The 25,468-nt window shown below is 48.2% G+C and overlaps 1 protein-coding gene and 1 long non-coding RNA gene across 2 annotated transcripts in view; both read left to right on the top strand.

Moving 5' to 3' along the window:
* The window catches only part of GLG1 (golgi glycoprotein 1), a 123,691-nt gene extending 106,072 nt beyond the window's left edge, over positions 1-17,619 (top strand). The window contains exons 16-26 of the mRNA XM_061137720.1: positions 372-460; positions 1,384-1,501; positions 3,097-3,189; positions 5,541-5,678; positions 7,009-7,132; positions 7,975-8,117; positions 8,309-8,410; positions 9,323-9,430; positions 10,731-10,851; positions 11,452-11,558; positions 12,694-17,619. Coding sequence (XP_060993703.1) covers positions 372-460; positions 1,384-1,501; positions 3,097-3,189; positions 5,541-5,678; positions 7,009-7,132; positions 7,975-8,117; positions 8,309-8,410; positions 9,323-9,430; positions 10,731-10,851; positions 11,452-11,558; positions 12,694-12,861 — 1,311 coding nt within the window. The 3' untranslated portion in view covers positions 12,862-17,619. The remainder of the gene's footprint in view (positions 1-371; positions 461-1,383; positions 1,502-3,096; positions 3,190-5,540; positions 5,679-7,008; positions 7,133-7,974; positions 8,118-8,308; positions 8,411-9,322; positions 9,431-10,730; positions 10,852-11,451; positions 11,559-12,693) is intronic.
* Positions 17,620-18,379: 760 nt separating this feature from the next.
* LOC133052918 (uncharacterized) lies at positions 18,380-24,765 on the top strand. Its single transcript, XR_009692080.1, has 3 exons — positions 18,380-20,009; positions 20,224-20,347; positions 24,745-24,765. It is a non-coding gene; the product is annotated as an uncharacterized LOC133052918 (long non-coding RNA).
* The last annotated feature ends 703 nt before the right edge of the window (positions 24,766-25,468 follow it).

Raw genomic sequence — 25,468 nt, 5'->3', positions numbered from 1 at the left:
CTGATAAGTATATAGTTTCAGCTGAGTTTGTGAAGAAAAATAAAGCAGCATAAGGCCTGCAGGGTGATGGAGAAAAAGAGACTTGAGAAGGAGGTGTTTGAATGGAAGTGTCAAGGAAGTGAGGCATCATGCTGTGGAGAGACCTCGGGGGAGAGGCCCCACCTGTCTGTGACTGGAAGCCGGGGTGCCTGGGAGCAGAAGATCACGCTTCCCGGCATGCCGCTCAGCAGCAAGCCAGGGAGCCTGAGGGAGGCAGAGTGCTGGCCGGGAGGCAGGCTGCTGCAAAGAGCATATGAGCACAGTTACACGCAGCACTGCCGGTGAGGCCTTGTCACAGAGCTTCTGATTTTCTTTTCCATCCTCTTATTCAGGTGCAGATGAAGGATTTTCGGTTCTCTTACAAGTTTAAAATGGCCTGCAAGGAGGACGTGTTGAAGCTTTGCCCCAACATAAAGAAGAAGTATGTAGCTTTTAACTGATCTGTTCTGCCTCCCTGCGGTCCCTCTTGGCTACTGGATGAGTAGCCAAGATGTCAGGCGGCCGACTGCTGTCTGGGAGATTGACCTCCTGCACACCCCTTTGGTATTACGGCTGAGCCCCGGGGTTGCCTAGACATAGCCTCTCTATGGCAGCTGAGAGCCACACCTGGTGGTAGTTCTGAAATGGAGAGACTTTTAATTTTTCCATGTTCAGACCACCTAACTGCTGAGGCAGATACAGGTTTGTGTACTTAGATGAGCAGGTTGCAGTGTGAACAGGAGGTTAGCTGATGTCCTCAGGCATCATCCCATTACATCATCTCTTCAGGGAAGCCACACGGGCCTTCCCTGAGTGAGAGTAGTAAAGAAACACACACTTATTCATCTGAGAACTAGGTGCTAATGAGGAGAACGATGAGCTTTGATGGCATGGCTTCCTGAATTCTTCCATGCTGCTCTTCGCAGAAGTGAATTTCTGGAACGCGTTTCCCCTCAGATAAACCGGGTTCCCGTTTTGCTGAGGTTTCTGTCCTTTTCAGAGTGTGTTTTCACAGTGTAGCAGAGACACTGTCCAGAGTTGCGAGTGGAGTGGCATTCCTCTCTAGTAACACATATTTGACAAAACAAGCGTTAAACTGTCCTTGCACACACGTCCCCTCTATGGCCCCCCCGCCAGCCAGGGATGTTGTCAGCATTTGGGCTGGGGCCCAGTGTTTGTGACGTGTACAGTCAAATTGTTGCATTGAGCGCTCTGAAAACAGAGTGAGACATAACAGGAAAGGCATTCAGAGCATGGTAAAGGGGTACCTGGGCCCTGGAGGGCTGGGGTGGCCCTGCCCCAGCCTGGTTCTCGGCCTTCTTTTGTGTGGCTCCAGCCCCGCTCAGGCCTCTTCTTTCTGCGCAGGGTGGACGTGGTGATCTGCCTGAGCACCACCGTGCGCAACGATACTCTCCAGGAAGTCAAGGAACACAGGGTGTCCCTGAAGTGCCGCAAGCAGCTACGGGTGGAGGAGCTTGAGATGGTAATGCCTGGGAGCACAGCCTCTGGTCCCAGGAACCACAGGGCAGGGTTTAGAGAGCTGGGTGAAGGGCGAGGGCAAATTGGAAGATTTTAGCCACAAGCGTGATGGTTAAGACTTAAGAGCTGTGCCGTGCTGAAGTTTTACCAGAGGACAGCTTCTCATTTCCCTTTTTTTTTTTTTTTTTTTTAACATGATTAAGTATTTTTTACTACATGTAACTGGAAGCCCAGCTGTAAGACAAGCTTTGAGCATGTGATGCCAATCATTGCATCAATAATGTCCTCAAGAGTTAAGGTCTCCCTCTCCACTCTGCTGTCCTTGGGCACCAGCTTCACTGTTAAAGCTGGCTTCCCTCATGGCTCACGACGGCTGCCTACAAGACCTGGCCACCTGCTCCAGTATTCATTTCCAGCAGGAAAACAGAACAAGTGAAAACTGACCCTGCATGAAACAGAGGCCCTCCTCTCCAATTGGATTGTGTAGTTTGAGATCTGTGCCCCGTCCCCCATCAGGGGAGGCACTCGCTGATGGGCTTACTGATGATCAAGGTGACATGGGTGTTGGGAAGGCGCCCACAGTGTACATTGTGAGAGGACACCTTCCACTTTATTTTTGAGGTGAGGCCCAAGCCATGTTAAGAGAGCTAAAAATATGTATTAATTTTATGTTTTGTATTTTGAATTGTATTTGTTTCACCTCAGTTCAGTTCAGTTGCTCAGTTGTGTCCGACTCTTTGAGACCCCATGGACTGCAACACACCAGGCCTCCCTGTCCATCACCAACTCCCAGAGCTTGTTTAAACTCATGTCCTTCGAGTCGGCGATGCCATCCAACCATCTCATCCTCTGTTGTCCCCTTCTCCTCCTGCCTTCAATCTTTCCCGGCATCAGGGTCTTTTCCAGTGAGTCAGTTCTTTGCATCAGGTGGCCAAAAGTATTGGAGTTTCAGCTTCAGCATTAGTCCTTCTAGTGAATATTCAGAACTGATTATCTTTCAGGACTGATTTCCTTGAGACTTGACTGGTTTGATCTCCTTGCAGTCCAAGGGACTCTCGAGTCTTCTTGAGAAGACTCAGTCTAAGCAATAACTAGTAATGAACACCAGAGAATACCAATATCCCCAAAGTTGCATGACCAGGCTTCCACATATAGAGGTAGTGATTCAGTGATAATTATGTTTTAAGTGGAACTGGCCTGCGCATCCTTTTATAATAGAAACTTTGGATCGCTAGATGTGAACCTGGCTCTTTCAGTAAAATAACAAGAATAAAAGTAGAATCCTACTTCCATATAATGATTTTAGCTTTCAGAGTGGTTTCCACATCATACTACCTTATTTCATCTCACAGCAGTCCTGTGAAGGGATCAGAGTAGAATGGTAGCATTTCATTTTGCAAAGAAAGTCCAAGGCCATGAAGCTAGATAGTGGCCAAACTGAAATCCAGTCCTCCTTCTCCCATTATTGCAGTGGCCTCTGCGGCCGCTTAACTGAATAGCAGTTATGGCCACCAGATGAGGTCCAGTCGACAAATGTGTAGAACATTTATCTCACCAGCGTAGAGTAAGCTCACTTTCCATGCTGGCTCTCTCATACAGACAGAGGACATCCGCCTGGAACCAGATCTGTATGAAGCCTGCAAAGGTGACATCAAGAACCACTGTTCCACTGTGCAGTATGGAAATGCACAGGTAACTTTTTGGTTTTTATTTTTTGATGGTAAAAGTGGTATGAAGGTATCTTTTTAATAATTTTCTGCTGGTGGTATAGGTCCCATCATGTCCAGCCTGATCATCCCTTCTTAAGCCACACCAGGCTACTTTTCCCAAGCAGAGTACTTTTGCTCACCTTCATTCCTCTTTGCCACCGATTCATTCTCTTCCTTCTTTCTGGTTACCTTGTCCTCCCCCACCTTGCCTGCCTAGTAAACTCCCAGTGATCCTTCCAATGCCTCCTCCTGTCTATAGCTTTCCCAATATGCTACACCTCCAAAATTAGTTATTCTCTCATTTGATCCTGTTGCACAGAAGTTCTTAACTGGAGGTCACATAAGAACCACCATGGGAGGTTTTTTTGTTTTTCCCTCTAAATCACAGAACAGGGCCCTAGCCAGAATCATCAGGAATGAGATGCAGTGAAGTGTTTTTGTTTTAATGTTCTTCTGATGTCGGATCTACCTCTTCTAGTTCGTGGCATTGCCACAGTGCTTCAGCCTCGGAGATGATGGCTTCTTTGTCTTCTAGTATCTGCCTGAGCGATGCAAAGATCAATGTCAGTCTGTTCTGTGTAGTTAATCTACCTCTGAGTTTTCTCTTTATCTTTAATGATCTGTAATTTCACTGTGCTATATTTAGATCTGGTTTTTGTTTTTATTATCCTTGTTGGCTCAGTCTCAGAATTCATGTCTTACTTCAGTTCAAGGAAATTCTCAGACATTGTTCTTTCAAAAATTGCCTTTCTTATCCTTGCTTCTGGAACTCCTCTTAGACATTTAGAGCTGTCCTCCATGTCCATTTTTCTTCCACGTTTTTCCTTCCTTGATCTCTCTATACTACACTTAGGTAGTTCTTCATTTCTGTTTCCCAGATTCATAATTTATCATTTTAGGCTTTCCGTTCTGCTCTTCAGAGAGACCACCAGTTGGATTTTGTCATTTCTTTTCTTTTTTTCCTAATGTATGTATTTTAATAACATTTTAATAAAGAGCACTCACAGTTCCTTCTACCCATCCCTTTTGACATTATTCATTTTATAATGCATATGCCATGATCCCCCCAATACATTGTTACTAGGCTGTTATCAGTTAGATCAGCTAAAAATAAGAAAAATCATTTTCTTTTTTCCTTCATTTTTTTTTCTTCCTTTCTTAATGTAGATCCAAGGTTTTGACCTGTATGTTTTCCCTTCTGCCTAAAGAACTTCTTTTTTAACAGTTTTGTTTTCTTTTTCGCAAGGTGCATGTATGGGTAATGAGTTGCCTCAGTTTTTGCTTGTGTGAAAAAGTCTGTCTTCATTTTTTTCCCCCTGTCTTCATTTTTGAAGAACAGATTTGCTGGGTATAGAATTCTGGGTTGGTGGATTTTTTTTGTCTTACGGTGCTTTATTTCACTCCACACTCTTCTATGCATAGTTTTGTTTCTTGTTTTGTTTGGGTTTTTGGTTTTGTTTTTTAAGCCATGCCGTGCACACAGCCTTTGGGATCTGTTTCTTGACCAGTAATTAAACCTGCACCCCCTGCGTGGGTAGTGTGGAGTCGTAACCTCTGGCCCACCAAAGAAGTCCCTGCATAGTTTCTGATGAGAGGTCCACTGTAAATCTTACGTCTGAATGTTAGTTTTGTAGAGCTGCCGAGTTTCCACAAACTGGGTGCCTTAAAACAAATTTATTCTTTCACAGTTTTTGAGGCCTGATACCTGAAATCAAGGTGTTGACAGACCTGCTGTCTTTCCGGAGGCTCCCGGGCTGAAAGCTTCCTTGCCTTGTCTGTCTTCTGGTGGCTCCAGTTCTTGACTTGGGGCTGCATGTTCTTGACTTGGAGTCTCTGCCGCCATCCCTAACCCTCACCCTTCAGGGGCAGGGATTGGGTCTGGTTCATAGCTGGCATCTAATGCTCTGTTCCCATATGATAAATGATGAGTTGAGCTGAACTTCCTGACTTGTGCCTGCTGTCGAGTCAGTGTTATTGCTCCAGGGAAAGGCAGAGAGCCTGATGTATGCTCCAAAAGAAATCTTGCAAGAAACAACCCTGGAAGGGAGAAGAAACCAGGAATCTTGAGAGGTTTCCTTCCCCAGAGACTTCCAGTGCAGCCTGCTCGTCAGCCATCATTTTTATTCATGTGGTTTGCCTCCCCGAGGTTGTAGATCTGTAAATCTAATTCTCCTTTGTGAGGAAATCCTGATTCCTGTTACCTAGAAATGAGAACTGGAGGATGCCTGGATAGAAAAATGAGGGATGCACTAAGAACTGAATGCTTCAGTCAGGAAGTGTGGATTATCAACCCCTGATCCACCTCTTCACTTGTCCATAACTCTCATGCCCTAGATTATTGAATGTCTGAAAGAAAACAAGAAGCAGCTGAGCACTCGCTGCCACCAGAAAGTGTTTAAGCTGCAGGAGACGGAGATGATGGACCCAGAGCTGGACTATACGCTCATGAGAGTCTGCAAGCAGATGATAAAGGTGAGGTGTCTAAAACCAGGGCCACAGTGACAGTTGCACGAGCTTCCTTACATTTCAGACTAATGCACATAACCTTCCAGTGTCGACCTGTTTTACATAGCTAAGGCCGTGGTTCTTGAACTCTGGCCCAGACCTGCAGCACCAGCACCACCTGGGAACTTAGAGTCTCAGGCCCCACCCTGACCTCTTGTCAGTCTCTGCAAGTGCTGGCTTCTGTTTTCACAAGCATCCACGGGTTCCAAGGCACCTCCAGTTGAGAACCTCTAAGCCACGATGAATGACCTCACTTTGACCTGAGACACAAGAAGGTAGAGGCCCACTGAATATATGATGAGTTGTGAGGCAGTTGGTGGAGGTCTACTGAGAAAGTCACCATCAAATGTCCTGATCATCCATCTACCACCATCAGCAGCTTTTTTGTTCTCCAAGTTCTTTTGGTTCTTTTACGTCTCCAGTGAATGTCCCCTGCAGCAGGGGTGACGAGATGTCATTCCTGGATCTGTGCATGTGTACAAAGAGATGAAAGTGCTAACCCATTATTTCAACTTCCCTTTAAAATAAAGCGATACTTCTCACCTTGTCAAACAGACTGTAAAGAAAATTGTGAAAGTAAGAAGTCTCTTTAGGTGGGTCTGGAAGAATTGAGCCCTCTGTAAAAATGGAAATGTCAGGCTGTGATTTGAGGGAGCTTTGTAAGATTTTTTGATGCCTTTTTAAAAAATCAATCAGCAACCCGCATCCCTATATTAAGACCAGTGGATCATAATTAACAGACTGTGGATTAGCAGATAGAGATGAGTTTATCACTAGTCAAAGTGAATCTCCGACTTCAAGGACACTAGCAAGTGTACAAGATCTGGCCCCACAGGATTTGGTAGGAGAATAGCCCCTGTAGTTAAAGGATGAACCAGGAAGGTCATTTCCCCACATCCCTGCTCACGTTGTTTGGTGGGTCATTCCTGAGTCTCCCACTGGAGTTGGGTGGATACGGTTTGAGGGCCACATGGTCACCTAGCACAGTGTTACGTTCATGTGTCAGAATATGTAAGCTCATGAGATGCTGTGTAATGTAGCATAGCCTTGTAAGTAGGGAATCAGTCCTGTGCAAAATAAGAAACAGGAAGTAGAAAGAAATGTGAGAAGTACAGTAGAGAATAGATAAAAGGGATCTGGAGGCTCGGTGCTTATTCAGGCTTGCCGTTTCTCTTGTCCCAAGTGATACCTTTAGGCTCCGTCATAAGCTCCCTAAAAGATGTAAGAGTGACAAATATGGTGTCAACTGCCACATTTGGCAATTAACTACTTTTATAAAACTTTTTTTTTTTGGCAGAGATTCTGTCCAGAAGCAGATTCCAAAACTATGTTGCAGTGCTTGAAGCAAAATAAAAACAGTGAATTGATGGATCCCAAATGCAAACAGATGATTACCAAGCGCCAGATCACCCAGAACACAGGTGCCGTCATGCTTTCCTGGTCCCACTGGTAGAACTGGGGAGGCGCTTGCCTAATCAAACTAAAGGGGCTTTGGTGCTTGTGACTGTTAAGAGTCTGGATGTATAAGCAAAATGACTTCTTCCCTGAAGAGTATCCAGAGGAACACAGAGTCATGGGGAAGAGGAAGCTGAAAACACAGGAAACCTGCCTTTACAGGGCATCCAAAACAAGTTAGGGCTAGAGTTGTTTGAAAAAGTCTGGAGGTTGAATAAAACCTCATGCACGTGGCAGGAGAATACATGGGAGATCTGTTTCAGAACAGAGAAATTTAATCTCGAAGTTGCAAGACCTTGTAACTTAATGGTCAAATTGAGTTGGATATTCTTTTCTCAGTGTTTTCGAATACATATATTATGGGGAAGGTTACTGATGTCTGCATGATTTTTGTGAGGACTGCTTAGAATGTTGGTCTCCACAGACCCTGCAGAGCTGCTGGCGAGTAGGATTCTCCACATCTGCCCTTCCACCACGTTATGTTGAGGATTTAAAATAGCATTGTGAGGGAGTTGCCAGGGTGGCGTAGTGGTTAGGCTTCTCACTCTCACTCGTGCAGCCCAGGTTCAGTCCCTGGTCAGGGAACTAAGGTCCTCCAAGCCACCCGGAGATAAATAAAACAAAAATAAATAAATAAATAATGAAATAGTGTAGTGAAGGAGCCCATTAAACATTTACTGGATAAAGAAATTAATGGTTTATTGATGGTCATTGACATAATATGCCTGCCCCCTTTGGGTAAGTGGATCTCAAAACATTTGTGAATCCAGGTGGAATATTTTGTTATGTGCTTATTCCTTTCTTCTAGATTACCGCTTAAACCCTGTGCTAAGGAAAGCCTGCAAAGCCGACATCCCTAAATTCTGTCATGGAATCCTGACGAAGGCCAAGGATGATTCAGAGTTAGAAGGTCAAGTCATCTCTTGCCTCAAGCTGAGATATGCAGACCAGGTAAGCTGCCCTGGGCTTTGCACAGAGATGTGCTTACAGGGCCTCCACTAGTTCCGACGGCATTTTCTTTGGAGGTCCTTAGCTTACTGCCACTTTGCCCAAGCCCTTTCTCACATCTTCCCCAAGCCAGGGCCCAAGTGGAAAGCTGACATGTTCTAACAGGCTGATGTACTCTCCCTTGTCACGCGTAGCGCCTCTCTTCAGACTGTGAAGACCAGATCCGGATTATCATCCAGGAGTCTGCTCTGGATTACCGACTCGACCCCCAGCTCCAGCTGCACTGCTCGGACGAGGTAGGGTTTGGGTACAGAACCTGCTGTGAACAGAGCTGGTCAGGAGGGTTTTATTGGAGATAAAGAGTAAAGAACTTAACTCTTTCCCTTCGGCCCTGAATCCAGGATTCTTCTGGGCTCTCCGTTGTTTGAGCTCCTGGTTCTTTGTAACACTGAATTTGACTTGGCCTTAGTCCTCCCACTGTTCAATTTTGATTCCATATTTCTCTATGGAACATGAGGTTTATTATATCTGTCTATGTCTAATTTGGTCTTCCCTCTCCTTATTCCGGTGGTCAACGCAGAACACACCCAACACTTGCCAGAAAAATGGAAGTGCTCCTGTAATAAATACCTCTAATGAAGGGCCTGTTCTTGGAAGTTGACTTCCTAGCTAGAAAAGGCCATGTTGAGAACTTTGTTCACCATACATCAGTTTTATGGATATGAGTTTTAAAGGTATTTCAAGGAAGCTTACTCATGAAGCTATCCAAAAGTAGGCTAAATTTTTAATCTGTGCTGCAGGCTTTGTGTCAGGACCCCTTCGTTTCTGTTTCCAAGTTATGCAGCCTGGTTTACCCTGAAGCTCTGTGAATGTCAAGCGTTTGCTTTTAGGATTTTACTTGGCTATCTGACCTTCTTCTTGAGGAATCAGGCAGTAGTCTTTGTGACCAGTCCTGGGAAGTCTGACTCAGGCCTGGAGGTTGACAGCGTGAAGATGCGTGTGTGGACGGGTTTTTCGGCTCTCTGCCAGTCCTTGTGGCGGAGGACAGAGCCCGGCATGCCGTGTGGGGGAGGGGGGTGAAAGCCACCAGCGACCCGCTTGAGAGGCGCCCGGGCACGGCCGTGGGAGGACCGTGAGTCTGATGGTGCAGAGGCCCAGGAGCCCGGCACGAGCCGGGCTGCCCTCTGCCCTGTGTGTGTCCCGCACAGATTGCCAGTCTGTGTGCTGAAGAAGCAGCGGCCCAGGAGCAGACCGGCCAGGTGGAGGAGTGCCTCAAGGTCAACCTGCTCAAAATCAAGACAGAGGGCTGTAAGAAGGTAGTGACCGTCAGTGTCCATCTTCTCTCTCGCTTTCCTCTCCTCTTCCTCCTCTTCCTCTGAAAGCTGTAGACTGTACATCTCGGTGGTAAAACCGAAACCTGCCTTCCAAGAATTCTGTCCATTCCTCTTACCAAACTCATTTGGCTTTTGACCCTTAATTGCCTATAACTTAAATATTCTTACACACCTACTAATTAGTTGTGAATATGTCTCGTCTCCATGACTAGACCAGTGTTTAAGTGCTATGCTGAAGTAAAATGTCAATTCCAATATACCAAAAAGGGTACTACGTTCATAAAAGTCAGTGAAACTAAAAATTTAGTTCATTTCAGAAACATCACATAAAAAATGTTATCAAAATATGATAGTTAACATACATTGTCTTATGAAATTGATAAGCAAAATTATATATATTTGATCTTTTGTAAAAAGCTTTATCTCTTTTTGGAAAAGTGTTTCAATAATATTGTTGAATCAGTGTGAGTATTGTGTACAGATATTTTCAACTGCTAAAAATGTTTCTGATTCCACATGGTCTAAATCAGTGTATTTTCATGCAAACACTTCTTCATCAAATGATTTCATTTAACTTCAGGGAGGACTTTTTGAACAATACTGTTGTTTTTTTTTTTTTTGCTTTGCTTTTATTGGTGTTTTACAGTCTGTTGAGAGCAAACTACTTTTTACATAAGAAAGTACTTCTGGACTGTCTTATCTGCTGCAGTTTCATCATTAACAACAGTGTCTGCAGAGTTGATTTCAGTTCCGTCTGTACTCCTGTTGTTGGGAACATCTTTAAACTCATAAGAACTGTTCCCACAGTAGAAGTTAGGTGCTGTCAGTTCTTTTTTTCTTTTTGAGGGTAATGTAGATAAAGTGAGACGTTTTACAAACGCGCTCTTCTGTTGGGGAATTTCAATATAGCTTATGACTCTGATTTTCAGTCTTCACATTTCCAGAGTTCTATAGAAACAAGAACTGCTTTAAATCAGTGTAAACACCGACAGTATTTAATAACATGGTACCTGAATGCCAAAGCCCAGTTCTGATCTTAGTCTTGCCCTGCTTTGCTTAGCCAACAGCTCTGCGTACACTCGGGCCCCGAGTTATATTTACTGAATTAAATTGGATGCTAACAATGTCTGTTCTTTGCATCCTCACCACATTGCCACCAATCTCCGAGTGGCCTCTGTTGGCTTAACCTTCCCTTCTTGACTTTGTACATGAAGTATTTACGGACAACACAATTGCTGTGTGTCCTCTATAAGAGTGCGTTCTGTGATCTCCCCTGCCTTAGGAAGTGTTAAACATGCTGAAGGAAAGCAAGGCAGACATCTTCGTGGACCCGGTTCTTCATACAGCTTGTGCCCTGGACATTAAACACCACTGTGCGGCCATCACCCCTGGCCGAGGGCGTCGTAAGTTGCTGTGTTCACTCTGGCCCTTTCTGAGCTGTCTTGGGAGGAGCAGACATCCTGCTGAGACATCAGTTACAGCGACTCTGTTCTGTAGCTGCAGCTAAACCATCGACGGCACCCTTGGGGGCCTGGTTGATGCTCTGTGAAAAGTGAGTTTAGGAGTGATCCTGCAGGTATACAGTGATACAGCCCTGACTAAAGGTAAAAATTCGACAAGAGAAAGTTGAGTTCCTTACCAGGGAGGCAAAAGTTAAAGCATCATCACTGCCCTCTTCCTTGCCTGGTCCAGCGAATGGCTCCGACAGCTGCCTCAGTGGCTCCGAGGTCAGGCCCTGTGTGAGGTGGAACCTGGGCAAGGGTATGGCTGTTTCTGACCCACATGTGTCCTCTGAGAATCAAGAGGTTTTAAGAGAGAGTCTGGAGAGCCAATCTTAGACGTTCTTCTCCATGTGAGCTCTTAGGTTAAGTGTCCTTGAAGGGATTTCACTTTGGGTAGCCTCCAGATCTGAATTCCCTGGTGTTCGGGACCCTTCTCTCCAGCCTTACTGAAATCTCTGTTCCGTACAGCCTCAGACTCTTCCTACCCCTTTCCTTGCACAGAAATGTCCTGCCTTATGGAGGCCCTGGAGGATAAGCGGGTGAGGTTACAACCAGAGTGCAAAAAACGTCTCAATGACCGGATTGAAATGTGGAGTTACGCAGCAAAGGTAATGAACCTCGAGAATCTCCTGAAGTGCCATCTTCTCTGAGCTGCTTCACTGACGCCCTTGTCCTTGTCATGAGTCAGTGTGTTTGCAAACATCTCCCGGTGCACCTATGGCACTCCTGGGCTCTGTGGGCCTGGAGCCGTCATCTCCAGATGGGACCGCCGAGACACGCGTTGATCTCTTCTTTCCTCGTCGGTTTCTGCTTCCGAGACGCTGAGGATTGCTTCTCTGACCCCACTGCTTGCTTTCTGTTGGCACGTGTTGGTGCTCAGATCACTTCGATCTGAAGACCCTCGTGCCGCTCTCAGTACACGGATGGGTGCAGAAGGCGCCCAGACCTCTCTGGTCTGGACCCTCTTGGGCCCCCAGGCTAAGCTGAGACCCAGCAGAACAGATCCGTGCACACCTGGGGAACCGTTTGGCCCTGATTCTGCCAGAGCAGGCGGCCACGGAGGGCCACTGGAGAAAGCACTGAGCCTGAATGCTGGTCAGACTCTCAGTGGCCACGACTGGGGGGTGGTTTGAGTATGTTCAGTCAGCATAAGTCATGTCTGCAGGGTGTTTTTGGTGGGGGAGGGGATGCTGATGGTGAGTGGAAACAGGTCAAGACAGAGTTAGCATCCACCACAACCTCAGCTTTCCTGTTTTTAAAAAGGCAGCAGCGTGCGAAGAAAATAAAATATTTAAGGACTGTGTCCTTGTGCAAATCAGTTGGCCCCTTGCCACCCCTTGGGCTGCTGGGTCTTCCCCTGTGATGTGGGAGTCATGAAATCCACATGCCCGGACTCATGTGAGGACTAAATGATTGACCCGTGTTGAGCCCTTTGCCACACGTGGTTAGGTCCTCTGTGTGAGGGCTCTTACTACATGGGTGACGGTGGTCGCTCTGCTGACTTCTGAGAGTCCGCCTCCTCTTTGTATTTGTCTGCATTTTCTAATCTTGTGCAGCAGCCGTATATAGCACTATGATCAGGAAAAACCAGTTGTAGCTCTGTGTTTGACTATTTTGCCCCTCACCTTCCCCTCCCCCCAAAAGAAGTGACCCAAGTTACGGCAGGAACCGAGGAGGCAGTTTCGAGTGAGCACCGCCCCAGCCCACATCTCCCTGAGGGCGATGCTACCATCTGTTTTCCAGGTAGCCCCGGCGGATGGCTTCTCTGACCTTGCTATGCAAGTGATGACCTCCCCGTCCAAGAACTACATCCTGTCTGTGATCAGCGGGAGCATCTGCATATTGTTCCTGATCGGCCTGATGTGTGGCCGCATCACCAAGCGCGTGACACGAGAGCTCAAGGACAGGTAGAGGTGCCTGGAGCCGCAGAGGAACTGCCCGTCTGGCGCCCCGTCTGTACAGCCCTCCTGTATAGCGCACCCCCTCACCTCGCCCTCCTGCGCGGTGGCCCCAACACTCACGTTAGAGCAGCGTGCCCACCGCCTCGTCCGCCGCAGACTCCTCCCGCGCCCACGGTGTCCTCCTCCTCGACCACTCGTGCAGCAGCCGGCCGCTTTGGGGATCGCCTCTGTCGGCAGACTCGGGCTTCCCTGTCCAGAGACAAGTCTCTCATCCCGATTGACCTACCAGTACTTCCGGAACCAACTCACCTGACCTGCAACTCAGCTGAATTTTTTTTTTTTTTAAAAAAAAAAACACCAAAAAAGAAATTTTTAAAGAAAGAAAAAAAATGTATATAGTAACACATCTCCTCCAGGCTTGATTTGAGCGATGGGGCTCTTTCTTCTGTGTGGCGGTGTACAAGGAAGGCAGGACGCTAGAGGGGAGACACACCACCCAGCACGCAGTAACCGGGATGTCTGGCTGACCTCTCAGAAGCACCTTTGGCCCCATCAGGGCCATGGACTTCACCGAGTAGCGGGAAACAACTGACCAGCCCACTCTGGGTCTTGTTTTCTTCTGCTGAAACAGTGATGCCTTCTGATTCCTACCCGAGCAGAGCCACTGCGGGTCAGGACCCATGGCCACGCGTCGCTCTGCCGTCTCCTCGCATTGGTGGGCCCCCGAGGCTGAGGGCGGGTGGGTTGGAGCAGAGCCCAGGGGTGTGAGCGGCTCGTCTGTCCACTGCTCTGCAGCAGAGGCTGGGCCCTGGGGCCTGCCTTCCAGACCTGTGCAGGGCTCATCAGCATTTGGACTGACCCTGCTCGGGTGGCAGTGCGTCCCCAAGTCCTCTGCTGCCAGGGGAACCCGTGACCCGGGGCGAGGGGGTCAGGGCAAGAAGCAGGGTGGGGGCGGGATTGGCTCACTTTGGTTCATGTTTCAGGCAACAGTGCAGGCCAGAGACAGTGGCTTCTGAAGATGTAGCCTGGTCTCAGAGAGGGATGGCAGTCCCACCTGACCTTCGCACAGGCTCAGGGCCACCTTCCCAGACCAGCTCCTTCATGCCTCTTCATGCGGAGGGTGTGGAGCGTGATTCCAGTAAAAGATGGAGGCTTTTTCTCTGTTTCTCCTTCCTGTCCGTTGACTGCATACCCCCACGGTAGTAGGCATTGGCTAAATGTTGTACTCGGATGATTCATCAGTCTTTGCTGAGTCTGAGCTTTGTGGAAACAATATTCTTGAGCATCCCTCGGCCCTCCAGTGTAGAGATGACAGGCTTGGAGTATCAAGAGGGAGGCACGCCGGCATCACGGTTCCACCTGGGGTACCTGGGCTTGAGTTTGGGGCACGGAATCCAGTGGCTGCACAAGAGGGCAGCGTGTACAGTAGGAGATATATTTATATAATATATATTTTATTAACCTGTTAGACGTCCACAAAGTATTATAAATCACGTGCCTAAAACTGTCCATATAGACCATGCACCCTGCCTGGCCCCGCCCCGCCTCGCCACTGCCCACATGCGCTGTGGGCCCACCCCCCTCTGTCTTCCCCGGATGTGTTCAGGACAAATGGGTCAGCTGGTCCAGGTGACTCCTTGTCTCACCCTGACTGACATATATTTGAATACTGTGGTTTGCTTCTTTCTTTCTCCTTTTTGCTACCCTTCCTGGAGGCAGTGGGTTCCAGATGCCAGCTGCAGATGCCCCCTGCCTAGGCACCACCAGTCACCAAGGGCGGTTCCAAGCTGCCGGGCCCCCTCAGTCCTCTCTTAAGGTCTTCCTGATTCTCAGCAGCTGTCCTGCAGGTCTTCTGTCTCATCACACATGAACCTCTTGGAGTTGGAGCACCACCCCTCCTTCCACCCGTGTTGCACTGAACAGAGCTACTCTGGATGGTGCACCTCCTGGGTCTCTTCCCGTGCTCTGGGCGGGTGCTGAGAGCGAGGAGCGGGGTGGTCACATGCACACAGGCCCCCACTGACGTGTGTGATGTGCTTCATAGGATAGAAAAACTTCCCATCTGATGGGGGGGCTTCCATTCTCCATCTCTGCTGTCTCCCTCCCCACGTGTGTAAAACATCGCCACAGCTTACTGCGTCTTGATGCTTTTCTTCTTTCTGGACTGAGAGATGATCTCAGCTGTCTGCAGCGGATTTTGAAGTGTGAAAAAGAGTTTGATTCTTGAAACGTTTGTCACCTTGAGAAGTGATCTGTCTGGATAGATAGAAGGGATAACTACTGGTATCTGATCGCTTGTTGCCAGAAAGCATTTCACCATCCAACTTGGAGTCGTTTCCTATGACTGAGCAGTTTCATACATCCATCAGAAACCACGGCCCAGCTGCATCCATTCTGTACCTCATTCAGTGTGACAGAAACAGGCTCTGAGCCACCTCTGGTCCCTGGCTTCATAGGTCACTCTTGAGTAAATCAGCTAGGCAAGAACTGGGCAAGAAGAAACCATGGCCCTAGTCGGGGAGCTGACGGCCCTCATGCTGTCTCATCTCCTGATGTCTAGCCCATCCAGGAACAGTTACATCAGCGGTGGGTACGGTTTTGGGTCAAGGCCAAGGGTCCATGCCCTTGCCGCAGATTACAGTAGCCAGGGCACTCATCAGGCCTTGTCCACTCACTCGTGTTTCAGAGATGCCGACTCACTATCTTCACAGCAGTCCAGAGGGGCTGGGAGGTCACTTCTCTGGACTGGTGGCCCTGCAGCACAGGAAGTCAGAAATCCGAGCAGAACGCCCAGGATGAGGCCGACTGCTCCCCCTCACGGAGCTGCTCACTCAGAAGGTGGCTGTGGGGTGAGGTCTTGCCCTGCGTGCCCCTGGCCTTCCTCCACTATTGCTGCTGTCCCAAGAGAAGTCTACTAGCAAGATGCTCTGAGACAGGCTGGGTTCACTCCAGCAGGAAAGCCCCCCTCCGTAGCGTTCCCTTACACTCTGGTACCACCTACAGGCCCAGTTCTGTGACCCCATCAGCTTGTTCTGAGCCAGTGCATCCTTAAGAGGCAAGGGGAATTCTAGGATTGAGTCAGCAGGTGTTGACTGGTGTTCACTGCGGTCCTTGGCTGTCTCACATCCTGCGCTCACTCTTCTCAGGGATGCTTGAGAAGGAGGGAGACTGCTTTCCTAGAAGGTGTGACAGGAAATTGCCATCAGATTTCATCTCTTGCCATTTCCTGAGGTCAGGTACCAAGAGGAACTCGTAGTGAAGAGTTGCAGCCTCCGTTTAAATTTCATCAGACAGGGTGCTGACTTTCCTCCCCCTTCCCAGGAGAAGATTCACTCCTGTGTGCACCACCCCCAGGCTTGTGGGACCACTTCTGTCCCAAAGATCCCCACTGGTGTGAGTTACCCATGGAAGGATTGGTTGCTTTGTGGGACCTCCTTTCTCAGCTGGTCGTAAGTTCCTCTGAGGAAAAAAACCTCTGCTTTTCCCATTTCTTTCCCTCCCCCACCAAAAAGTAAGTTTTCTCCACATATCGCTTATTCCATGCAAGCACGTACAGGGAAGGAACCTGCAGTAGGGACCCTTAGAAGCCATCCAACATAGCCTGACTCATTCAAACTAAGCTTGGGCCGTAGAATAAAAAGAATAGGGTTTTTTGAATCATGTGCATTTTGGTGTGTTTACTTGTATTTCCAATTCTTAGGAATTTGAAAAATCTCAAAACTCCTTTTATTTATTCTCACCATTTGGACAGCACCTAAGTAGTTTTATAAAACGCATAATTCCAGTGCCCCGAGTTTCCCATGGGTCTTTGGGGACACACCACTCCTGAATCACCACTCCCCCACTGGTCTTCAGTTCACAGAGGATCAGGGGCCGGAGCTGATGTTCTGATCAGTGGGTCTCTCTCTCTCATCTTTGCTTGGTTATCTCCAGCTAAACTCCCCTCGGTCCTCCTCTCCCCTAGGACCAGCGTCACATGTCAGGCAGGGCAGTCGAGTTCAAGGCCCAATCCCCCTTCATGCCCAGACCTCAGACAAAAGAGAAGTCATTAGCAAACCCAGTCTGACTCTTCAGAGTGATGGGCCCGTCCACGTCATCTAGTGAGATCACCGAGGAGACCCAAGGGCTGTTGTTCGCTGGAGCAAAGAGGTGGGACTGTGCTCGGGCTGGTGGGGACAGGATCCTGGCGGTGGTCTCCCCCGTCCTCCTGCCCGAGATCCGCCACAGCGCACAGGTAGGGGTGTGGGCAGCCATGCGGCTGAGGAGTCTCCCTGGGCAAGGAGGGAATTCAGACAGTGCCTCTATATTCTGTTTTGCCTTCCCCCCAACACAGAGTTGACACCTGGACCCCAGAGCCCAGCAGGCCCTGTGCCACACACGCTTGGTGGTTTGAACAGGTTCCCTGGTCAGAGGGAGTGACTGACAGGAGGGCTGGCAGCCCGAGGCTTACTGAACGTCCTCTCCCCACGCAGTGTTTCCGGGTCAATCCAGGCTGGAAGACAGACTGTCCAGCAAATGCTGTGTGAGATCTTAGGCCTTTAACTTTTTTTTTTTTTTAAGAAAGAAGGAAAAAAAGTAAAATTAACAAGCCTCTTTTGTAAATGGTTTTTCTTTCTATGTATAAAATCCTGGCAGTTCCTTGTTTTTACATGTTCATGCTGTGTAATTTTGAGATGTTACCGAGATTCTGAACATAATGTGCATTTTTTTTCTGTACAGATGAAATGGGAGAATTTAATAAAGAGTTTGCAGGTTTTTACTTGTTAAATCTTCTCTGTGGTGACTGGGAGGACCCTCCTCAAACACCTGCTATGCTGGTAGAAGTCTCCAGAGTGGTGAGCACTGGCTGTTAACTTGCCACTGATGCTCAGAAACTTACTGTTCGAACATCCCTGTCCTTGGTTACTTAGGTCAAGCAGAGTAGGACCACAGGCCTTTCATAGGAGAGGTGGAAGCCAGATGTCGGGTTTTCTGACCCTCAGTCTCGTGTGTCCAGAATTACTCATTCTGCTGATGTGCTTAAGCCATGTCACGCAGCTTCTTCCTCGGGGAACACATGCCTGGACCTTCTTGCAGATGCAGCACAGGATGGCACCTGGCGTCTGGCGGCTGCCCTCCCGCTCAGGCCCAGAGCTGGGCCCCGTTCGCATTCCGGGCGCTGCTGTGTCCACGCTCGGGCAGTGCTCATCTCCCCGTTCCAGTCCTGGGGTCAGTGACCTCACGGCACCCTTCCCGCGTCTGGTCTTTATCTCCTGTGCGCTCAGCAACGCTAATTTGCATCTAGGTGTTAAAAATAAGTAACAGCTTAAAGAACTGCAGATAGTAAAGGTTTCTTGAAGTAGTAATGGCTGTACCAGTATTCGAGTAATGAAATGGGTCATTCAGTTCCAAAGGTGGGGTAACCTGGAACCCAGGGTTTCTTCTCGGGACTCCTCAAGTCCATTTTCAGCAACTGTTGTTTAGGAGATGGTGGGCCTGAGTGGAGGTGGGAGAGGGTGAAGAGTAGAAGCAAGGACAGAGGGGTTGCAGAGGCATTTTGAGCCCCAGCTGTGACTGGTGGCTCAGACGCTAAAGTGTCTGCCTACAGTGCAGGAAACCTGGGTTCAATCCCTGGGTTGGGAAGATCCCCTGGAGAAGGAAATGGCAACCCACTCCAGTACTCTTGCCTGGAGAATCCCATGGATGGAGGAGCCTGGTAGGCTACAGTCCATGGGGTCGCAGAGTTGGACACGACTGAGCAGCTTCACTTCACTTGTGACTGTTCCTCTGTCCAGGGGGCTCTGGGCAGCCATCAACCCTGAACGAGTGTCCTGGAGGGCCCCAGGCTTTGTGTGAGTGGGGGACTGAGCTGTGGTTTAGGCTCCTTGTCACGTATCCCCACAGGGGAGAACCCCATGGACAGAGGAGCCTGACGGGCTATGACCCGTGGGGTCACAAAGAGTTGGATGCGACTTACCACGTGCAGCACCCACATTTTTTGTGTGTGGTTTTTCGGGTAAAAGCTCCTTGGCCAACTTCAATGCTCATAGGCATTTAGCTTCTGTTCTCAAAAGGAGCTAAGGACAAAAGGGTCTTGGCCAGAAAGGGACGCTTAGACCATCCAGCTCTCTCACCTGGATGAAAAAGTGAGGCACAGAGGTGGGGAGGCAACTTCTCAGACAGCTGATTAGCAGCAAAATGAGCGCCCCTGCCATGGGTTTTTTCTCTGACCAAGCACACAGGCTTTGGGCCTGTGTGACCAAGTAAGACCCCAGCCCTCATCCAGCTCTGGGCACAAGCCACTGGCCTGACCCCAAGAGTCTGCCCAACCCAACAGACCTCCAGTGGGGGCTTCTGACCTTGGTCCTTGTTCCCACCTCCATTGCCCAAAACAACCTGCAGCACAGCAGTGTCTTCTCAAATTACTTGTTAAATACAGAGAGAAAACAATAATTTACAGTGGAGAAAATGCAGCTAAACCATGTGATCCACATTAACATCAAGAAGAATGGAACAGATGGACATTTCATGTCTCCTGATATAACGTACTGAGAACACAACATCCTTTCTGCAGCCTTGTCAAAAGTGCAGAGCCTGAATCTCTCGTGATTAAACACTGGACAAACCCATACCAAGCCATGTTCTACAAAATTACTGCCCTTCACTCAGTCATGAAAGATAAAAACTAAGGAACTGTTCCAAATTAAAGGAGACTAAGGAGAGACTTAATAACTAAGCACAGTGTGTAATCCTAGACCAGAAAATAAACTTACCCAACACACACTTTCTGAGAGAAGCATTTTGGAGAATTGGGTCTCTAGGTTTTTAAGGCTGTGTCTCTTCTACTGAGACCAGGGGCCCAACAGCAGTTCTTACTTTGTAATAATTTGAAGCAACCAATAAAGACACCTTGAACATGAAAAAAAATTTTTTCTGACCTTCGTATTGTTTACATTAAGACTGATGACTGACCGCTCATAAACGATGGAAATCGGAAGACAGTGAAAAGACTTATTTAAAGCCCTGGGGTCTTAAAAACTTCCATCATAGAATTTTTTTTACCTAATGAAAATAACCTTTAAAGTAAAGATGTTCTCAGATAAACAAAAGCTGAGAGAATTTATCGCTATGAGACTTGCACGAAAGGAATCCTACATGGAAGAATAAGCGTTCCAAAAGGTAAATATGTACTTGAATTTAATTTTATTTAAGATTTAATTTTATTTTATTTAAGATTTAAATTTTATTTAAGATTTAAATAAATCTTATATTAGTTTTAATTAGATGAATTTTAAATTAAAAATAAGTTTAAAAATTTCAAACTTAAAAATATATGAACATTGTTTGTACAAAGCTATGGAAATGACTTTAAAATATCTGCCCTATTTCATAGATGAAGAAACTGGGTCTCAGAGCAGAATAACTTTCTCGCCCAGGATCACGCAGCCAGCCAGAGGCGGAGTTGGAGCTGGGATTAGAACCCGGGTCTGCCTTTCCCTGCCCTGTCTGGTTTCTGGGTAAGCACCGAGTGTGGTCAGGCTGCTTCATGGGTGGGAGGAGCTTCCTGAAATGGCCTTCATGGGGAGAAGCTGGCCCTTGCTCACGCCTCCTAGACTCCTGAAGGCGAGGTGTCTCCTCCAGGGATCTGAGTGGGTGTCGGGGCCTCCTGACGCTCCCACTGCCACTCAGCAGGCAGGGCCCCACTTGTTGGGCAGCAGCTGTATCCAGGACTGAACAGAGCAGGCCCCTTCAGAGGTTCAGAGCCCCTCTCCCAGTTCCACTAACTCATGGTCTCACTTGGGAAGTGATCCCATGGCGGGGTAGGGCTTTGGCACCCCCATCAGTTCAGTTCAGTTCAGTTGCTCAGTCTTGTCCAACTCTTTGCAACCCCATGAACCGCAGCACACCAGGCCTCCCTGTCCATCACCAACTCCCGGAGTCCACCCAAACTCATGTACATCTCGCTGGTGATACCATCCAACCATCTCATCCTCTGTCGTCCCCTTCTCCTGCCCTCAATCTTTCCCAGCATCAGGGTCTTTTCCAGTGAGTCAGTTCTTCACCTCACGTGGCCAAAGTACTGGAGTTTCAGCTTCAACATTAGTCCTTCCAATGAATATTCAGGACTGATCTCCTTTAAGATGGACTGGTTGGATCTCCTTGCAGTCCAAGGGACTCTCAAGAGTCTTCTCCAACACCACGGTTCAAAAGCATCAATTCTTCCGTGCTCAGCTTTCTTTATAGTCCAACTCTCACATCCGTACATGACCACTGGAAAAACCACAGCCTTGACTAGATGGACCTTTGTTGGCAAAGTAATGTATCTGCTTTTCAATATGCTGTCTAGATTGGTCATAACTTTCCTTCCAAGGAGAAAGCGTCTTTTAATTTCATGGCTGCAATCACCATCTGCAGTGATTTTGGAGCCCAGAAAAATAAAGTCAGCCACTGTTTCCCAATCTATTTGCCATGAAGTGATGGGACCGGATGCCATGATCTTAGTTTTCTGAATGTTGAGCTTTAAGCCAACTTTTTCACTCTCTTTCACCTTCATCAAGAGGCTCTTTAGTTCTTCTTCACTTTCTGCCATAAGGGTGGTGCAATCTGTGTATCTGAGGTGATTGATATTTCTCCCAGCAATCTTGATTTCAGCTTGCACTTCCTCCAGCCCAGCGTTTCTCATGATGTACTCTGCATATAAGTTAAATAAGCAGGGTGATAATATACAGCCTTGACATACTCCTTTTCCTACTTGGAACCAGTCTGTTGTTCCATGTCCATTTATAACTGTTGCTTCCTGACCTGCATACAGGTTTCTCAAGAGGCAGGTCAGGTGGTCTGGTATTCCCATCTCTTTCAGAATTTTCCACAGTTTCTTGTGACCCACATAGTCAAAGGTTTTGGCATAGTCAATAAAGCAGAAATAGATGTTTTTCTGGAACTCTCTTGCTTTTTTGATGATCCACCGGATGTTGGCAATTTGATCTCTGGTTCCTCTGCCTTTTCTAAAACCAGCTTGAACATCTGGAAGTTCATGGTTTACATATTGCTGAAGCCTGGCTTGGAGAATTTTGAGCATTACTTTACTAGTGTGTGAGATGAGTGCAATTGTGCGGTAGTTTGAGCATTCTTTGGCATTGCCTTTCTTTGGGATTGGGATGAATATGACCTTTTCCAGTCCTGTGGACACTGCTGAGTTTTCCAAATTTGCTGGCATATTGAGTGCAGCACTTTTACAGCATCATCTTTTAGGATTTGAAATAGCTCAACTGGAATTCCATCACCTCCAACTAGCTTTGTTCATAGTGATGCTTCCTAAGGCCCACTTGACTTCACATTCCAGGATGTCTGGCCCTAGGTGAGTGATCACGCCATCGTGATTATCTGGGTCGTGTACAGTTGTTCTTTTTTGTTCAGTTGTTCTGTGTATTCTTGCCACCTCTTCTTAATATCTTCTGCTTCTGTTAGGTTCCTACCATTTCTGTCCTTTATTGAGCCCATCTTTGCATGAAATGTTCCCTTGGTATCTCTAATTTTCTTGAAGAGCTCTCTAGTCTTTCCCATTCACATAATTCCTATCAACTCCTGCCAAAACTGCTTCAAGGCCAGTCCTCAGATCCCCAGTTCTTGCGATGCCCTCACTGATTACCATGCAGACCCTCCACGCTCAGAAAGTCCTCAGATACCCAGTTCCTGCTATGCCCTCACTGATTACCATGCAGACCTTCCACACTCGGGAAGTCCTCAGATCCCCGGTTCCCGCGATGCCCTCACTGATTACCATGCAGACCTTCCACACTCAGGAAGCCCTTAGATCCCCAGCTCTCGATACCCTCACTGATTACCATGCAGAACTTTCACACTCGGGAAGTCCTCAGATCCCCAGTTCCCGCGATGCCCTCACTGATTGCCATGCAGACCTTTCACACTCGGGAAGTCCTCAGATCCCCAGTTCCCGCGATGCCCTCGCTGATTACCATGCAGACCTTTCACACTCGGGAAGTCCTCAGATCCCCAGTTCCCGCGATGCCCTCACTGATTACCATGCAGACCTTCCACACTCAGGAAGTCCTCAGATCCTCAGATCTCGATGCCCTCACTGATTACCATGCAGACCTTTCACACTCGGGAAGTCCTCAGATCCCCAGTTCTCGCGATGCCCTCACTGATTACCATGCAGACCTTCCACACTCAGGAAGTCCTCAGATCCTCAGATCTCGATGCCCTCACTGATTACTGTGCAGGCCTCCCGCACGTGACCAGTGGCTGCTGTCAGGTGCTTACTGACTGTGGCTATGCCACAGGTCCCTCCTTCTGACCCCTCAGAAATTCAGCCTGAATGTTCCAGGGAGCAGCTAAACTCTAGAAAAGTCCACGGCTGTGGGGCAGGGGAGGGCCAGTGTCATGGGGCCTGGCCCCACTAGTGTGCACGTGAGGAACGTGGCGGGGAGGGGCACTGGTACATGGAGTCAGCCAGGCACGGGCTCTCCCGGGCTCCCAATTGCCTTTCTCCCTAAAGATCTTCCTGAGCACCAGCCCTCTGCAGGGAGTTAGAGGACAAACAATGAATGAATAAATCAAAATCATTTCCTTTGAGCACTTCTGAAACACTCCTACTCCAGAGAAGGTGGACTGAGGGGCAGAGCACTAGATTCATGTCAAACAAAAATCAGGGAACCAAAGGTTATCCTGTAAGAGAGTCTTGCAGCTCTCTCAGAGAGCCGTGGTTTGTAGGCTCTGCAAGTACATCTCAGGCCCCTGCCCCACAGAAAACCATGCCTGGTGCCCACAGAACACAATCCACCTGCTCCCCGGGGGCAGAGACTGGCCTCTAGTGTTTTTTAAAACAGCTTCATTGAGATTTAACTCACATTCCCTTCAGTTCACTCTTTTAAGGTATGAAGTTGGGGTTCTTTACCCAAGAATCCACCTGCCAGTACAGGAGATTGCAGGTTCGATCCCTGGTCAGGAAGGTCCCCTGGAGGAGGGCATGGCAACCCACTCCAATATTCTTGCCTGGAGAATTCCATGGACAGAGGAGCCTGGCAGGTTACAGTCCATGGGGTCACAAAGAGTCGGACATGACTGAAGTGACTGAGCGTGCACGCATGCAAGGTATAAGTCAGTGGTGTTTAGCACATTCACAGAGTTGGGTAATCATCACCACAACCGATTTTGAGAACATTTTCATCACCCCCAAAGTAAATCCCATATCCAGCAGCAGTCACCCCTCTTTCTCCCTAGTGTCCTATCCCCGTCTCTTGCAGCTGTCTACTTTCTGTCTTTATAGATCTGCCTGTTCTGGTCATTTGCCACAAGTGGAATCATAGAATTTGCAGCCTTTATATCTGGCTTCTTTCACTTAGCTTCGTTGCTTTTTTATTGTTGGATAGTATTCCATTGTACGGATATCCTGTATCTCATCTGCTGATTGGGCGTCTGTTGTTTCCACCTATTGACTATGCTTCATAATATTGCTAGGAACATTAACGTGCGAGTTTTTGGCATCTGTTTTTCAAAACATACTCACAGCAGCTCGCTTACCCAGCAGGAGCCACTGCCCCAGCCGCTGTTCTTGTCAGGGAAAGCAGTAAATCCCCAAAGCACTAAAGGAACCTGCATCCAGAAGAAGCCTGATGCGGGGGGCCCCTCTGGTTGCTGCTTCTAAGCAGCGAAGAGAGAGCTGGGAAGGGCTCGTGGCTCAGAGTGGAGAGTTTTCTGTAGCTCTCACTCAGCTGTGGAGAAAAAGGAAAACTGTAATAGCAGTTTGTAGGTGGATCCCAGTGTCAGTTTGAACTTCAAAGAGCCTCCATCAGTACTGTCTCCTAGTTGTACAATCAAGATGTTGAAATGGTTGGGCCTCTCTTACCAGTTACTTCCTAGAGAGTATTCAGCTCTGCATCCTTGTATTCAGGGTGTTTCGCTCAGCTCTAGTTGCATCTTTGAGGAAAGAAAACACGAGTCTCCTAACAGACAAACAGATCGCTAAGTAGAAGCGGGCTGGCGGGCAGATGTCCTGGGGCTCAGAGGATGAAGAGGACTGGAGGACCTGCTGGGCACTGGTGAGCAGGCGGAGGGAGGGGTGAGAGAGCCTTCTGGGGGATCGGGTCTTCCTCAGAAGGCTGGGTGTAGCCACTCAGCTCTTCCTGAGAAGAGACACGAGAAACAGCTAAGGAAAGAGTCTCCTCTTCCTCTGACAGGAGGTTCTCAGGGTGGGGCTTCCCAGTGGAGGCAAACAGGTTTTGCTCAGTCAAACACCATCAACAGAACTGTGCGAGTGTCCCAACGTGTTCACAGGAGCGGCCGTGAAATGGTTCCATCACACTTTGAGGGGAAGGGAAGAGTTCTGAAAGGTGACTGATGGTAGGTGTGAACACCCAGCGCCATGCAGGGAAAAAGCTGGAAAGCACAGAAGCCAAGTTAGCCAAGATCACCGGAGGCCGGGGTGGAGCTGCTCCCAGGTCATCCATACCTGTGCAGCTCACTGAACGCAGACAAGCTCACTGGATTCCCAGGGCACCCCCTGAGCAAGCGAGTCTCCACCACGCCCACAGAGTTCGTAAGAAGTCCTAAGGCACTCATAGCGTCAGCCCCAGGGCCCCTAGGGACTCCCAGCAGCACCCACCACAGGCATCAGG

This window comes from Dama dama, chromosome 4 (assembly GCF_033118175.1).
Source record: "Dama dama isolate Ldn47 chromosome 4, ASM3311817v1, whole genome shotgun sequence".
NCBI classification, from domain to species: Eukaryota; Metazoa; Chordata; class Mammalia; order Artiodactyla; family Cervidae; genus Dama; species Dama dama.
This window is presented reverse-complemented; position numbering and strand designations above follow the sequence as displayed.